This window comes from Cantharellus anzutake (genome assembly GCF_015039405.1).
Source record: "Cantharellus anzutake strain C23 chromosome Unknown EI90scaffold_23, whole genome shotgun sequence".
NCBI lineage: Eukaryota > Fungi > Basidiomycota > Agaricomycetes > Cantharellales > Hydnaceae > Cantharellus > Cantharellus anzutake.
In genome coordinates, this window is record NW_024066973.1 from 563,613 (window position 1) to 579,060 (window position 15,448).

The following is a 15,448-nucleotide window of genomic DNA, read 5'->3' on the forward strand; positions in this document are numbered from 1 at the left end:
TCAGAACCGCAAAAAACTCAAAGAAAATCGTATAAAATCCGAAAGAAGGTTGTCCGGCTAGTGGAGGGGTTCGTGGGTCGTCATACCAAGGAATAACAGTGCGTGAAACTTGGGAAAACTCTGAAGAAACATGGTAAGGCTTCGAAATCAGCCAAACAAACGCTGCCTGCCTGTGGCTTGACTTGGGAACCACCAGGGGGGACAATGCAGGCTTAAGCGGCAACAGAAAATTCTGCGCTTGACTGACAGCCTCGGAGCCTTGAGCGGCAACAACATGTATGTTTGGCACTTGGCTTGTGAACACGGATATCGAAGGAACTCTGATTCCTTTTGTAAACTCTGGCAATCGGCAATGCAATTCATCAGCACATGGTGTAGAATCTAGCTCGGACGGAAATGGTGGTGTGGTTTTGCATGTAAGAAATGACCATGCTGGTCGCGTAATAACTTGAAAGATTGTTGTCTGGCTGAGGAAGGGGTTCAGATATCACGGTATCGAAGATTAACGACGCATCAAACTTGGGAAAACTTTGAAAAACCCGGTAAAGCTTCGAAATCGGCCGAACAAACGCTGCCTGCCTGTGGCTCAACTCGGGATCCACCAGGGGGGACAACACAGGCTTAAGCGGCAACAGAAAACTCTGCACTTGACTGACAGCCTCGGAGCCTTGAGTGGCAACAACGTGTATGTTTGGCACTTGGCTTGTGAACATGGATATCGTAGGAACTAGGTTGCTCTTGTAAACCTTGGCAATCAGCTGTGTGGATCATCGAGACATGGTGTAGAATCAAGCTCAGACGGAAATGGCACTGGTCTTGCATGTAAAAATTAAGCATGTAGGTTGCGTTTGTTGAAAAATCATAAGAACTACTGTAAGAACTTGAAGGAATGGCATCTGACTGAGGGAGGGGGTCATGAATCGTGTAATCGAGGACTAATGGTGCATCGAACTCAGGTAAAACTTGAGAAACTCGGCAAAACTTCAAACGTCGGCAACCAAATGGTGTCCCCTGTGCCCTATCATAGGATCCGCTAGGCAGAACAACCATTGACTTAGTGGTAACAAAGAACTCCTGTGCCCCATCTTGGGATCCGCCAGGCAGTTCAATCAACTCATGCTGGTGTATACCCACACAACTTGTGTGGACCGCTCATGGATCCCAAACACAAGCTCCTGTGCCCTATCATAGGATCCACCAGGAGGGGACTCTTTTCCCTTGAGCAGTGACAAACACGCCCCTGTGCCCCATCTTGGGACCACCAGGGGGTGCAGCCATGGTGACTTGTGACTTTAGACTCTGGAATGCATAGATCTTGGCTTGTACTTTGTCTCTTCTTGTAACTCTTGTAATCAGCGATGTAGTAGTCGATGTCCACAGGTGAATCAAGCTCAGAACAGAAAATGATGGTGATGTTGCATGAAAGAAAAAGATGATGTCCACATGGCAGAAAACTGTATCAATCCCCCCTGTAAGGACCACCAGTTTTGTAATGGGTCTATTGCCAAGACTCGAGACAGAGAGAAGGGGGAGGGTGGTAGTGTGTGCGGGTGTGGTTCGTGGAGCTGGGTTTTGGTCCTGGGCGCTACTGAGTCTGCAAAAACCTCAAACATGTTGGAGGAACCGTGTGCTATGGGAGGCCGGACGAGTTTTCGTACAGCCACATTCCCACATCCGGGTGAGGAACTCGCCCGGACAGCCACATTCCCGCGGTAGCGTGACTACTTAGTCACAACACCTTTTCTCTTTTATATTATTTCGGACTAATCCGTGCCAGGCCACGGACATATTCATTCATTTGAATTCATTTCCTTTTCCCTCAGTTCTTCACGCATATTGGCTGAGACTGAGGTTAGTTAGTTACATTCCCTCATTGCTTTATCATTGTAACTTATATTATGTATATTACCTCTAGTCATTACTCATAGGTAATATATTTAGTTCTTCACGCATATTGGCTGAGACTGAGTCATTACTCATAGTCCAGCTCCGAGATCATAAGTCGCTCATCAACAAAACAAACACTCACCTACGTCTCTCCTGGACGTCAAGGCTGAGTATTATGATGAGAGGGGTCTTAGACGTGAGCAACTAGCTCAGAGTGGGCGTTAGGGTCGTGGATGGCATCTTTGCCACTTGGATGTAACTTCTGCTTGTCCCTTCACAGGTCTATTCAGTATGTCAAAAACCCGGGTTGGAAGGGGGGTAAATGCGTGAGTCCGAATGCAGGCGGGGCTCAACTAGAGGGGGTCCGAGGGCTCCGGTAGTGAACCGAAGCTTCTCTGGGAGCCCGGTTCTGCTGGATGGTACAAGAGGCTCTAAGAAGGACGTGGCCTCAGTGACTCGGAGGGAGCGCTGTGCCTCCGTTACATCTCAGTTAGTCCTTGTATTTCTTATGTCTGAGGTGTCTTGTAGAACAGGAATGGGAATCACTCAGAGGGACTTTGGGTGGCATTTTAGTTGAGATTAGAACTGAGGAACTACAGGTTCTAATCTACGGGTATTTATAAAGGAGAATGGGGAGGACTTAGTCAAGGTCCGAAATGACAAATGGGACAACACCGAAAGGTGCCGAATGATACCGAGAGGTACCGAAAGGTTCCGAACGATATTTAAAACGGGGAACCGAGGTGTCGGGCCAAGGAGGGCGGAGTTGGAGGCCGGAAAATGAATGGGGAAGACAAATGGGTAAAGGGGGTTAGCCGACTGAATGGTAGTAAGAAGGTAGTCGTGCTAAGAATGGAAGATGACTAATAAGTGATAACGTGAGGGAGATCACCGAAGGATGCGGGTAGCTCCGAAAGTGGAGTTGCGTATCTGAAGGATGTTAGGTGACTCCAATAAATGAAATGGGTGGAGGAATGGTTTAAGGGCACGTCACGGGATATCGGAGGTCCGTCGGGATATCGGAGCAAATCCGGGGTCTCCGAATGTTCCGACTCGGGACCGAGCTTCCGGGATGGGAGTGGCCAAGGTTCGGTGTGCCGCAACCAGACCGGAGCTGAGACAGTCAGGAGGGAAGGTGACTTGGGGAGTGGGGAGGCATGGTGTAGGGGATGGTGAAGTTGTTAGGAAGGTGTGGTGTGGTGGGAGTGCACGGGGTCGGAATTCCGGAATATGACACAGTACTAACTTGTTATGTACAAGCTATTATCTATTTTATATGAGTTGGAAATGGAATGAATGGACTGGGGGAATGTAAACGGGCCGTTAGGCAACCGTAAATGATGAATATCCAATTGGGAACAAAGAAACAACAAAAGAAATATGAATGAATGGGGAATATATGATAACGGATCCGAAATGGGAATTGTGCCAGTTATCTCCGCAACACTTCGCCACAGCGCCCGCCTATTCTCCCGTCAGCAACCTCCTCGTCTCCAGCTTTCCAACGAGCCCTTATTTGTCCCAATTGGTGCAGTGGTTCTTGAGATGTGGCCATTGACAGGTGCTGTCGAGACCACATGAGGCTATACACCATGCTGAACCATCCAAATATGGGGTTGCCATTCTGGGAAATGCTCCGTGGTTAAAGGAGGAAGGTATAGCATCACTATCGGGTAGAAAAACGGCTGGGTTGTATGTGTGGTTATGGAGGTCTGGAGAGGGGGTGAAATTGGCAGTGTGGTTGGGCATGGGAATTTGGCTTGGGACTGTCAGGAATGATGGGGAAAATAAGGAAAAACAGGGAATGGGTGTATGGAGTGTTGGATAGTGTGGGGACGAGCAATGGAAGCGTCAGAGGGTATGTGGTGTATGTTGGTGGGCAAATTCTGCAGAATCCGACTTTTTGCGGTACATGGAGTTGTCCCCACAACATTGCTCAACACTACATTCTTTGTAGCACAGAAGTGGGGTCCAACCACTGTAAGTACAATGCAAACTGGGTGTATATATAGAAAAAAAAGATAAATCAGAACAAAAAACAAGAAAGGTGTCCACAAGGTAACAATAAAATCAATAATTGAGGCCCATAAGGTCAATATCAACCATTAATCTCGCTTTTCCACTGCGTATCTGCCGTCCTAACTCCCGTCCCGTCATTCCATCCTCTTCTCCTGATCCGTCGCTGTCCTTAGAGCTCAAAATTGTGTGAATTGGTAGAGATTTGGGGAGATATGGGGAAAATGGTAGATAACTGTGGATTTTGGGGAAGTGGCAATATGAGTCTTGAGAAAAAAGCATGGAAAAAATTGAAAAAAATGTGGAAATGTGTCGGAGGCTTGAGGGTGCTCGTTGGAGCTTTGAAAACATGGTACTGGCCTCATTTGAGTGGTACTTGCTGTGCCCTCCTACATACAGGCCTTACTCTTTAATCATGGTCCCTCACGATTTCCTCTAGCAACTCCTACGTTGTGTTCTCCTTAATTACAGCTTTCCAAAGACACAAAAATCATCCGATTTTGATTTTATGAAGAAATGGGGGAGATAGAGCCTCTCTACACTTTTGGCTACTACTGCCCAACCCGGAAACCTGCGAATATCTCTTGAACGAGTGGATCGTTTCCTTTCAAACTTTGCGAGTGGGTAGAGCTGTTATTCCTCTATCGAACGAGCCCAAGAACACGTCTCGGTCGTCTCCAGAAGGGGCTCGCGTCGACTTTTAAGTTCGACATTCATTATATCTCACTTTTCCTCGTCTACCTCCCTGAGATCTTCGCCGTTCCCGGCGTTCAAGAGCTCGTTGGAAAGGTATAATCAATCCCCACAATGTTTATTATTACGCCGGAGCGTCATTCTCAGTTGTTGGCAGTGTGCAGGATTCTTAAATGTGTAAGCCCGTTTATGCACAACTATTAAGGAGTTGGCTGAACTTGTAGACACTTTAAGCCAAAACAGCAAATTTGCTAGTGAACTCTGCACAACAATGCGAGTAAATTAAGGGAATTTGCAGGGTGACATAGAAATAAGGTCCTTGGCACCCTAGTAGTAAGGGAGTGCATCACAGCATGGTAAGAGGTGAAGTCCACGGTATGTTGGCTTCTCTCTGACATGGATGCTGTCTCTACTGGCTAGTTGACTGCTCCATAATGATAAATACAGATGGGTATAATCAACCTCAGCACACATGAGCATGCAGATTGTTGATTGGGGGGTGATGGCATAATCTACCCATGACCACCCAGGTCTGCAGTCGCATCAGACATTGCATCCTCAGGCATAATGCGATCTGCTTTACCCTTATGAAGTGTCTTGCTGGGTGGGACTAAATCTGCACCTGTGGACTTCAATGCATTGGGGACAACATCCAGTATCTCAAATGTGTGTACTTCACTCCAGGAATCGGAGCACAACATGAAATTGACCTCTGCACTCAGCTTTAGCTTGTACCCTTGGGTCTGTTCATCTAGACTGGGGTCAAGTTTGTCTAGGGTCAACATGGAATAATGAGGAATGGGCATGTTGTAGGAGGGTAGCATGGGCACCCCAAAATCAGCTAAATATCAGGTCCTTCATGAGGAGTAAATGTTAGAAAAACATACTGTCATATCCATCCATGGCCATCGACTTCCACTACCTCCAATCTCTCCGGAACACCTCCGCTCCTTCTTCACTAACCTCAGAGCTCCTGTATTCCGCAAATCACCTCGGTATCCCTCAATGGCCACCACCCCCTCTTTTCAATTTATTACCTATGCCTCCCTAAGTATGGAGCCCCGAAGGCTTCCGGACAGCTCTGATGTCTGCTAGCACACTCCCACCTCCGCTGGGCAATACACTTGCTTGCCCTGCAAGCCCTCCTTTGGGCCTATCCCTCCTTTCCGTTTCTGGGTTATCACCTACCATTCCACTAACCCCATAACCCGACTTGTCAGTAATATTCAATCGGCTAATGTTTAACCCTGTTAGCTCCACTCTGCTTGGCCCCGTTGTTTATGGGCCCGCCCCTGCTGTAACTATATATACTTGACTTGTAAATAGGTTACACCTCAGTAATAAAATCGACTAGAGTTTACCCCTGTTTAGTTCTGGTTGCCAGTTAGTAAGTTAGGGCATGGACGTGTTACTTGGCACAGCGCTCCTGGCATAAGTCGCTGAGGCTGAAGCCCTCCGCCACGGAGACCTCCCTTCGTCTTGATCTGGTCTCTGACACATACAGTGGAAAGTTGGCTAGGAATTAGGTGATGATGTTATAGTACAGATGGTAGAGGGCATCAAGGCAATTCCAACACATGTTACATGAGGAGAATCGGTGATGTATTCACAGAGATAGTGGATTTCAGTTGTGTATCGCAATGCATGTCACATGTTCATTGTGCACAGATGGTCCCTGGCATCCCTCAGGCTTCAGAAAAATGGGGATAAATATCCCTTGTTCATGGTGTGGCTGGTCGGGAGGATGTGCCAATTTTGGGACCATGGCGACATGTGGTTGGAAAGTTAGGAAAAATGTGCTGGATATTCCCCACCTCAATGCTATCTCACTCAATTCTCCATCAAATTGGATGCATTGGATAGCTGTAGTTTAGGCAAGTTGGTTGACATGAAGGGAGCGCAGTTGTGTCAAGTGGTTTGGGCTGGAGATGCAGGTTGGGTTTTCTGTGGCCACTTTCTTCTATTGTTTTATATTTTGTTGCTTGTGATATTGTGTTTCCTATTCTATTTTCTCGTGCAACGTGACCAGATGAGTCATATGGAACATGCTGGAAGCTCGCAGACATGTTTTCAGGGTCGTTTGTATATAATATTGGCTAGTTACATTTTGATACAGAGATTTCCCCTCCACTACATTTAGATCTGGTCACCAAGTGAAGTGTGCTGGAGGTGTGGTCAAGTGCAGTAGTCTTGAGGGAGGCAAGGAAGCCTCACAGTGTCTGCAGGGAGATCCACACTAAGTTATAGGACACTGAGTCCCAGTTGAGTTTTGGGTTTGGTCTTGATTCTGTCCAGGAAGCCGCTTGCTGGCCCCCTTTTTCATTTCTCATCCTGCTGGGTGGGAGTAGGTGTGGTGTGAAGTAGTTGAGGTCATGGTGATCATGGTGGTAGGTTGGTGCACCACTGTGCCATGCATCCATCACCTATCTGGTCCCTGATCCCCCTTGTGCTCTGCTACCCTGCTTGCAACATTGGTTAGGCCAACAGGCCTTAACTCTTTTAACTTGTGCTTGCCACTCTCTTTGACTAGGTCTTTCGCTTGGGCTAAATGTGGTTCTCTGCTGGACTCGGAGTCATGTACAGCATCAAAGAGGGCAACCATATCGCCACAAACAACGTATGTGCCTTCTGGCATTGAAAGCATATGGAAGTCACCAGGGAACTGTTGATGAGCAACACTTGATCTCAGAGCTGGACTATGAGTAGGACTCAGTCTCAGCCAATATGTGTGAAGAACTGAGGGAAAAGGAAATCAAATGAATGAATATATCCATGGCCTGGCATGGATTAGTCCGAAATAATATAAAAGAGGTCTTGTGACTAAGTAGTCACATGGTGGATTCTGGGTGAGTTGCTCTCCCAGAATGTTCCCATGCTAACACAGGAATGTGGCTGTTCAGGTTAGCTCCATTGGAGTACCCTCATAACACACAGTTCCTCCAACAGGAACTTGGCAACTTGTGTGTGCTGGGCCTCTAGGGTCAACTTAGGCTCTTGCACTTGGGCTGGTTCATCGCCTGAACGGTTCTGCATGTCTCTGATCTTGTCAGGGTCTTTTGTGGGTGGTTCAGCATGACCATCATCATGCTGGGGTAAGGTGGTCAGTGTCTTAACATGCTCAGATGCTTCACCACAATTGGGATCAGATCTGCACCTCACAGCTTTTTCTGGATCTTTCTTGGGCAGAGTATCATGTCCTTTGTTATACACAGACATGGCATGTGGCATCTTTGCACATTACTCTGCACACAGAGTCACTAACCACTCCCGATATTACGCAATTGGTGATGCTGAAAATTTGTCATCATCTTCCCTTTTGTTGTTTCCTTTTCTTTACATGCTTTCTTTTACATCATCTCACCTGTCCCTTCTCTCCCTTCCACTCCCACTCAGTTCTTGTCCTCAAAGTCTTGGTTTACATAATCATATGCCTCTTGCATGTGACAATGTCATGCATGCATTAAAAGGTGTCAACATGCTTGGTGATGTTCCTATGTCTGACCACAGGTATTCCATCATCTGTCCTTGCACATGGTAGTCTGTGAAGGCATATGCTGGTTCCACTGTGGTTTGTCACCATACCACCTTCTTTTTCACTTTGCCTTTAAATAATTCCAGACTCCAAATGACTGGAAAAGTTGGATTGTGTTTGTTGGATGTCTGCATTCCAATTATGTAAACACATATTTTTACAGCCTAAGTATATTCACGGAATGAACTGAAAAAAAATTAGAAATAGATTCATGCTGGGACAGGCGAAAGGAAACAAGGGCTGTGCAGAGTCAAGTGAAGCACGAAGTGCAAGCACTCTAGTTCGGCCACATTTCCATTCAGGCTAGCATTGGACTTGCCACTGGGGTCTGTTAAAAACCCGGGTTGTGGAAGAGGGGGTAAATGTGTGAGTCCGAATGCAGGTGGGGCTCAACTAGAGGGGGGTCCGAGGGCTCCGGTAGTGAACCGAAGCTTCTCAGGGAGCCCGGTTCTGCTGGATGGTACAAGAGGCTCTAAGAAGGACGCGGCCTCAGCGACTCGGAGGGAGCGCTGTGCCTCCGTTACATCTCAGTTAGTCCTTGTATTTCTTATGTCTGAGGTGTCTTGTAGAACAGGGACAGGATTCACTCAGAGGGACTTTGGGTGGCATTTTAGTCGAGATTAGAACTGAGGAACTACAGGTTCTAATCTACGTGTATTTATAAAGGAGGATGGGGAGGACTTTAGTCAAAGCCCGAAATGACAAAATGGGGAAAACACCGAAAGGTACCAAATGATACTGAGAGGCACCGAAAGGTTCCGAACGATATCTAAAACGGGGAACCGAGGTGTTGGGCCAAGGAGGGCGGAGTTGGAGGCCGGAAAATGAATGGGGAAGACAAATGGGTAAAGGGGGTTAGCTGACTGAATGATAGTAAGAAGGTAGTCGTGCTAAGAATGGAAGATGACTAATAAGTGATAACGTGAGGGAGATCACCGAAGGATGCGGGTAGCTCCGAAAGCGGAGTTGCGTATCCAAAGGATGTTGGGTGACTCCAATAAATGAAGTGGGTGGAGGAATGGTTTAAGGGCATGTCACAGGATGTCGGAGGTCTGTCAGGATATCGGAGCAAATCCGGGGTCTCCGAATGTTCCGACTTGGGACCCAGGTTCCGGGATGGGAGTGGCCAAGGTTCGGTGTGCCGCAACCAGGCCGGAACTGAGGCAGTCAGGAGGGAAGGTGACTTGGGGAGTGGGGAGGCATGGTGTAGGGGATGGTGAAGTTGTTAGGAAGGTGTGATGTGGTGGGAGTGCGCGGGGTCGGGGTTCTGGGATATGACAGGGTCCCAAACTAAAACATCTGTTTTGTCAACTTGGATGCTCAAACAGTTGCCTGAATCTGCAGGTCTGTTGCAAGGAGCATGAGGCTTGTCCTCGCTATGGACTGAAGCAGCCAAGTCATTTGACTCTATCTGATCTCCAATCATATCAGAAGTCATAAACAGATTGCTTGTGCACTGGGGCATCATCACTGAGCTTGCCTCTTGGCAGCTGGAATCACTACACTCAACAGACGACTCCACACGGCTGCCTTCTTTGGTCTTAGTCACAGCACTCAAGTCTAGGACTTCTGCTTTGTCTGATTGGGACAAATCAATGCAATTGCACACAATAACCAGCTCTCTGGCACTATGGAACTCAGCCAACTTGGTTCTTGGAGTTCTGGCAATTACTAGCTGGGGCATCACTCTGAGCCCAGGGGGTGGCTCAATAATGGGTCCTCTGACCGATCTGGCTTCTACGCTGGCTAGAATGCTCAGGGATTTGAGATCAACGGCAGCTACAGCTGTACCGGCAACTTGGCACACTTGCTCACTGGGCACTTGTCACTCATGGCTCTGCATGGACTCAAAATGACATGAGGTGTTGCACAAACTGTGGCGCTGGATATCGCTCAGTGCTCTTGGGTCAGCTCTGGGCACATCTGGCTCAAACCCAAGGGCAAACTGGTACAATTCTGACATCTCTGCTGCGATGCCAGTGCTTATTTCTGGAAGCATAAAGCGCTGGCTGCAATCAGCTTTTGGTGTGCTCTCTGGCTCATACGACGAGCTATGGCATTCATCTGGCAACATATCTTTGCCGGACTCAGGTTCTGACATGAACTCTGGCTCAAACTCTGGAGTTACATGGCACATGGTCATGTTCTGGAACACAAGCAACTGCTCTGACTCCAAAGTCGACTTGCTGAACCTCTCTGGATCATCAGCAGCCAGCTCAATCGGGTGGTAGTATGCTGTTGCCTCCAACAATTGGGGCTCTGTGACTTCATCTGTGCATGCAAACTCAATCTCAACTGGCTCTGGAACATGAGCAACCAATTTGTCATCAGAGATGTCGGGTTCTGAGCTGTAAGAGGGGCTGCTAGGCCTTAACCCTTTAATATTGTGCTCTGGTACATCAGATGTACTTGTTAGAACGGGCGGAAACAGACGACTCCGGAGTGGAATCGGAGACTTAGCGTGGAGGGACCTTGGCCTCAGCGACTCAAGCGGAGCGCTGTGCCATTGCTGTTTGTCCATTTGGTCCTTAATTTCACAGTAGGTGAGCAGGAAGTCTCTAGGGGGCATTTCAGGTCGATTTCGGACTGAACCAAAACGAGTATGTACAAGCGCTGATATATAATGGAGGGGGCAAAAGCACAAGGAAAACAAAGGGTACCGAATCGGAATGAAGACATCCAAACGGGAACAAAGGGTAGAAGAAGCGGAGCGGTACCGAAGGTCATAAGGCAGGACCTGTGATACATCCGAAAGGAGGTAGGGAGGGCGAGGCCCAGAGGGGCAGGAGGATGAGGAGAAGTGGGGATGATGACTAACTGGCTAGAATGGGAAGAAGCAGTAGTCCAAATAGGGATGAGGGGTAAACGCGAGAGATACATTACAAGTGGCGAAAGTGCCGAAGGCGATCCGCGAAGCTTGGGGGTTGCGGAGGTTACGGAGGTTACGGAGGCAGGGTGGAAAGTCTGAGGGATATTGGCAATGGTGTTTACGTAGTATGAGGTCACCAATGCAATGGACTAAGACTGAGGTGGAGTCAAAGTCCGAGGTAGGGACTATGACAGAGGCTCGGAGCAAAGGTACAAGCGGTGTCCAAGTACGAAGTACGGGACAGTGGTGGAAGGTCGTAACTTGGTGGGAGGGTGGCGGAAGAGTACCAGAGGGAGGAGAGAGGGGAAAGGTAAGTGGCGGAGAGGAGAGTTGTCAGGTCCAAAGGTGAGTATCGGAGCGGACGGTGGAAGCATAGGAGGGTGACGGGAGGGTGGAGGTGTTGTGAAGGAGGAGTGGAGTAGGAGGAGGAGGAGTAGTAGGAGGGTGGCGAGAGGGGCGGCGTTCGGTCCGAGGTGAGTATCGGAGCGGACGGAGATAGGGAAGGAGAGGGAAGGAGGAGCAGAGGTGGCGTGGGGGGTGAGAGGAGGTGAGTATCGGAACGGCAGCGGTAGGGTATGACTCCGGAGGTGAAGAGGGTGGAGGTCCGGAAGTTGGGTAGGGGTCGGGTATGCACGGATATGACAGTACTCTCAGATGCGTTGTAGGAGCTAGTACTCTCAGTTTCAACTTCTGATTCAGACACATACATGACATTTGACTCAGCATCTGCAGTGCTGGACATCTCAGATGCTTCAGACTGGTGCAGATCATTCGAACCTAATGCTGGGCTACCTGTCTCCAGGATTTCCAGGTCTTCTGACATGCTGGAGCTCATACTTGGACCATACTCAAGCACAAAGTCACTCTGAACCGAGGGCTGCATTGGGAACTGAGCATACACACTGCTATGGGCCTCAGCTGGCGATGTGCAGAAACTAGTGCTGTTGCTGCTATGGTCAGCTACACTGTGACACAAGTCATGGTAAAACAAGTCATCCTGGAGCAGGGTCTTTGCCACTGCGACAACATCGTGCATTTCGGGTGGCTGGGTCAAATCAAGCCACGGACCTTGCACTTGCAGCTCAAACTTGAGCTCATATCTGAACTTGGGTGGAAAGCCTCAGAAAAACAGCTCATCACATTCAAGAGTGCTGAGGCAATTCTGTACCGCTAGGGACTTGGAAATGGTAAGGAACTTGCGCATATACTATCCAAGATGGTCTAGGGTCATCATCTTGCGATCTTTCTCCACAAACTTGCGGAGATCTCTGGAGCGACACACAGGTGCTTCAACATCGGCACCATAACAGCTCAGCAATTCTGCTTTGAGCAATGACCAGTTACCAGTCTCTGGGTCAGGAATGGTGCAAATGAACCTCGCTTCCTTATCGGGGCAATAAGCTGGCAAATAACTGCATTTCTCAGCATCTGTGAGGAGCATGGCATCCACCAGCAACTCATACTTGCACAGGAACTTATCAATCTGTTTGCCCTTGAATTGGGGTGCTCTGGGGCTACAGGTGCTAGGCATTGGTGTGTAATAAATGTCAAGCACAGGCGCTGCAGTGACAGGGACTGAGGCCATCTCTGGAAGCAAACTAGGTGCAATGTGGGTGACAACAGGGATTTCTGGAGTGTAAGGGCTACTCAGAACCTGCTTTTGTGGAACAAGGGCGATCCTATGTGCCTCTTGACACTGGCAGGAAGGAGGAATTGCAGGAAAAATGGGGGAAACTTGGGTAAAATGTGTGGAACATGTGGATCCATGAACTTGTGGATCCCTAAACTTGTACTTGCACTTCTTGGTGTGCTTTTCTGCAACAAATGATATAGATACTCGATATTCACAATCAAATAATCAATTCATAAATAAGTGGAAAGTGAAAACTTGCGTAAACTCGGCATAAGTGACCCCAAACAGGAAACTGACAACCCTGGCCCCCTGTAAGGACCACCAGAAATGTAAGCAGGCTAGGGATCTAACCCAGCAGGCAAACAGGAAAGGATGGGGACCAGATTGGTATCTGACAGGTCAGGGAAAAGTGGTAATGGTAATGGTAAATATGGTCCAGTGCAGTGCATGGGTGGCTCTAATCAATCTCTCACCCCACCTCTCTGGGTGACACTAAAGTGAGGACTGATCTAGAGGTCTTCTTACTAATCTTCTTTGTCGTACTACTCCCTACTAGCTTGGGAGGGGCAAACTGGGTGGTTTCTAATCCAAGGGGAAAGGTAAATACATCCTCATGTACAGTATATATGAGAAATGATCAGGAAAAAGTGATGAAAAATATCCGATGAGTCCCATGTGCTTAGGTCGGTCATATCGGCAACAAACAATATCGGAAAAAGGAAGGGAAAACACTAATCAAGAAAACAATGAAGCAATAAATGGTATCTGACCAAAAATACCCCATCACCAATGAACTCCCACTAATCACGGATCCTAATACTCCTAAATGGCGTGTTTCCAACAGTACCAATATTGTCCAAATCGGTGCAGTGGTTGCTGAGATAAGTGAAATCTAGTCTGAGTGTGGCCACACTGCTGGGTGGGCATGGGAATTTGGTCTGTGGGGACTGGAAATGTGTCTGGAAAAATAGGAAAAAATTATGGAAGAGTAGAAATAGTATATGAGGACATGTGTGATGTGTTTTGTGAAGTGGGGATGTGCTGGGATGGGGAAATTGAGGCTTGAGGGTGCTCATTGGAGCCTCAAAAACATGGTTCTGGCCTCATTTGAGTGGTACTTGCTGTGCCCTCCTACAACATCACCTCTGACAGCTGGAAGGAGACATACAAACCAAACAGATGAACCAGATGCTCGAGCAATACCTGCACATCTACAGCAATTATCAGCAGGATAATTGGTCTGAACTCCTGCCTCTTGCAGAGTTTGCATACAATAACACTCTGAATGCCACCACAGGCATCTCTCTGTTCTTCACCAATAAAGGCTACCATCCAAACATCACTGTTCACCTGGAGTGAGACTTAACATCAGTACATGCACAAGAGTACTCAGTGGATCTTGACTCCCTCCATCACTTCCTTTGTGAGGAAATGCACCATGCACAAATCTGTTACCAGGGCCTGGCAGACTCCTGACAGAACCCCACCCCAGCTTTCAAGGTAGGAACTTTGGTCTATGTAAAGGCTAAGTACTTCCACTCCACCTGACCCTCAAAAAAGCTCTCCAAGAAAAACCTCAGCCCTTTCAAGATCATTGCCCATGTTGGTACCCACTCCCTCACTCTCCACCTCCTGGAAAACATGTGAGCCATCCACTCAGTCTTCCATGTTTTGCAGATCAAGCCCTCCTTTCCAAACATCATCCCCAACCACCACCAACCACCTCCACCTCTGATAGAGATCAAAGGCAAAATGGAGTTCGAGATCAAGGAAATTCTTGACTCAAAGATCAACCGACGTAGATGCAACAAGCTGCTCTACTTGGTCAAGTGGTTAGGTTATGAAGGTACTGATGAGGAGATGCAATGGCTCCTGGCCAGCGAACTCAATCACACCTCTGACCTTGTTGAGGCATTCCACTCTCCCAAGCCTGGACCTGATGATCCTTAGGAATCCTGACCCCTCTCCCCCTTTTCCTCACACTCCTCATTTTCATTTTTTTCTTGTAATTGCAGTTCCCCTTACCTTACTAATTCTGGGCCTTCATGGGTTCAGGCCTAAGAAGGGGATACATATCCATCCACCACCACCACCTTCCATCACCTCCAGCCATCCCAGATTGCCTCCACTCCTTCATCTCCAACCCCCCTGACAGTCACCATCCTCCCATTTCAATATATTACCTATGCCTCCCTAAGTACAGAACTCTGAAAAGGTCACTGGACAGCTCCAATGTCCACAAGTGCACCCCCTGTCATATCCTGGAATCCCAACCCCACACTTCTCCACCTCACTACACCTTACAACCTCACCATCTCCTACACCATTTCTCCCTACAGTCCCACCCCACTTCCACCCCTACTGTCTCAGCTCTGGGCTGGACCTTGGCACACTCACCCTCAGCCATCTCCACCCCGGATGCTCAGACCCAAGTCAGAACCTTCAGAATCCCCAGACTGCTCCGACCTCCCAATGGATCCCTGACATTTTGTTGTATCCTTCTTCTACCCATTTTATTTATTGGAGTCACCCCATATTTCTTGGATGTGTAACTCCAGCTTCAGAGCTATCCACATCCTCAGTGACTCTACCCTTCACCATCTTAATTAGTCATCTGTTACTTCTTTCAATTCAGTCAGCTAACTTTCTCTCACCCACTTCTCATTCCCATTCATTCCTTGGCCTCCTACTCCACCCTCCTAGACCTGACACCTTGGTTCCCCATTAAGGATAACCTTCGGTATCTTTTGGACTTTGACTAAGTCCTCTCCTCTCCTCTTATATATACCTGTAGATTAGAACCCATTGTACCTCAGTT

At 48.1% G+C, this 15,448-nt stretch overlaps 2 protein-coding genes across 2 annotated transcripts; one reads left to right on the top strand and one right to left on the bottom strand.

Annotated features, from left to right (window-relative positions):
- Positions 1 to 7,424: 7,424 nt before the first annotated feature.
- EI90DRAFT_3016410 (uncharacterized protein) lies at positions 7,425 to 7,812 on the bottom strand (the record flags this gene model as incomplete). Its single annotated transcript, XM_039056985.1, has 2 exons — positions 7,425 to 7,488; positions 7,529 to 7,812. 2 exons carry the CDS (start codon positions 7,810 to 7,812, stop codon positions 7,425 to 7,427), a joined length of 348 nt encoding a protein of 115 aa, XP_038916113.1.
- Positions 7,813 to 9,169: 1,357 nt separating this feature from the next.
- Positions 9,170 to 9,984, top strand: EI90DRAFT_3016411 (uncharacterized protein; the record flags this gene model as incomplete). Its single annotated transcript, XM_039056986.1, has 3 exons — positions 9,170 to 9,361; positions 9,457 to 9,472; positions 9,560 to 9,984. The coding sequence occupies 3 exons, from the start codon at positions 9,170 to 9,172 to the stop codon at positions 9,982 to 9,984; spliced, it is 633 nt and encodes a 210-aa protein (XP_038916114.1).
- Positions 9,985 to 15,448: the final 5,464 nt, after the last annotated feature.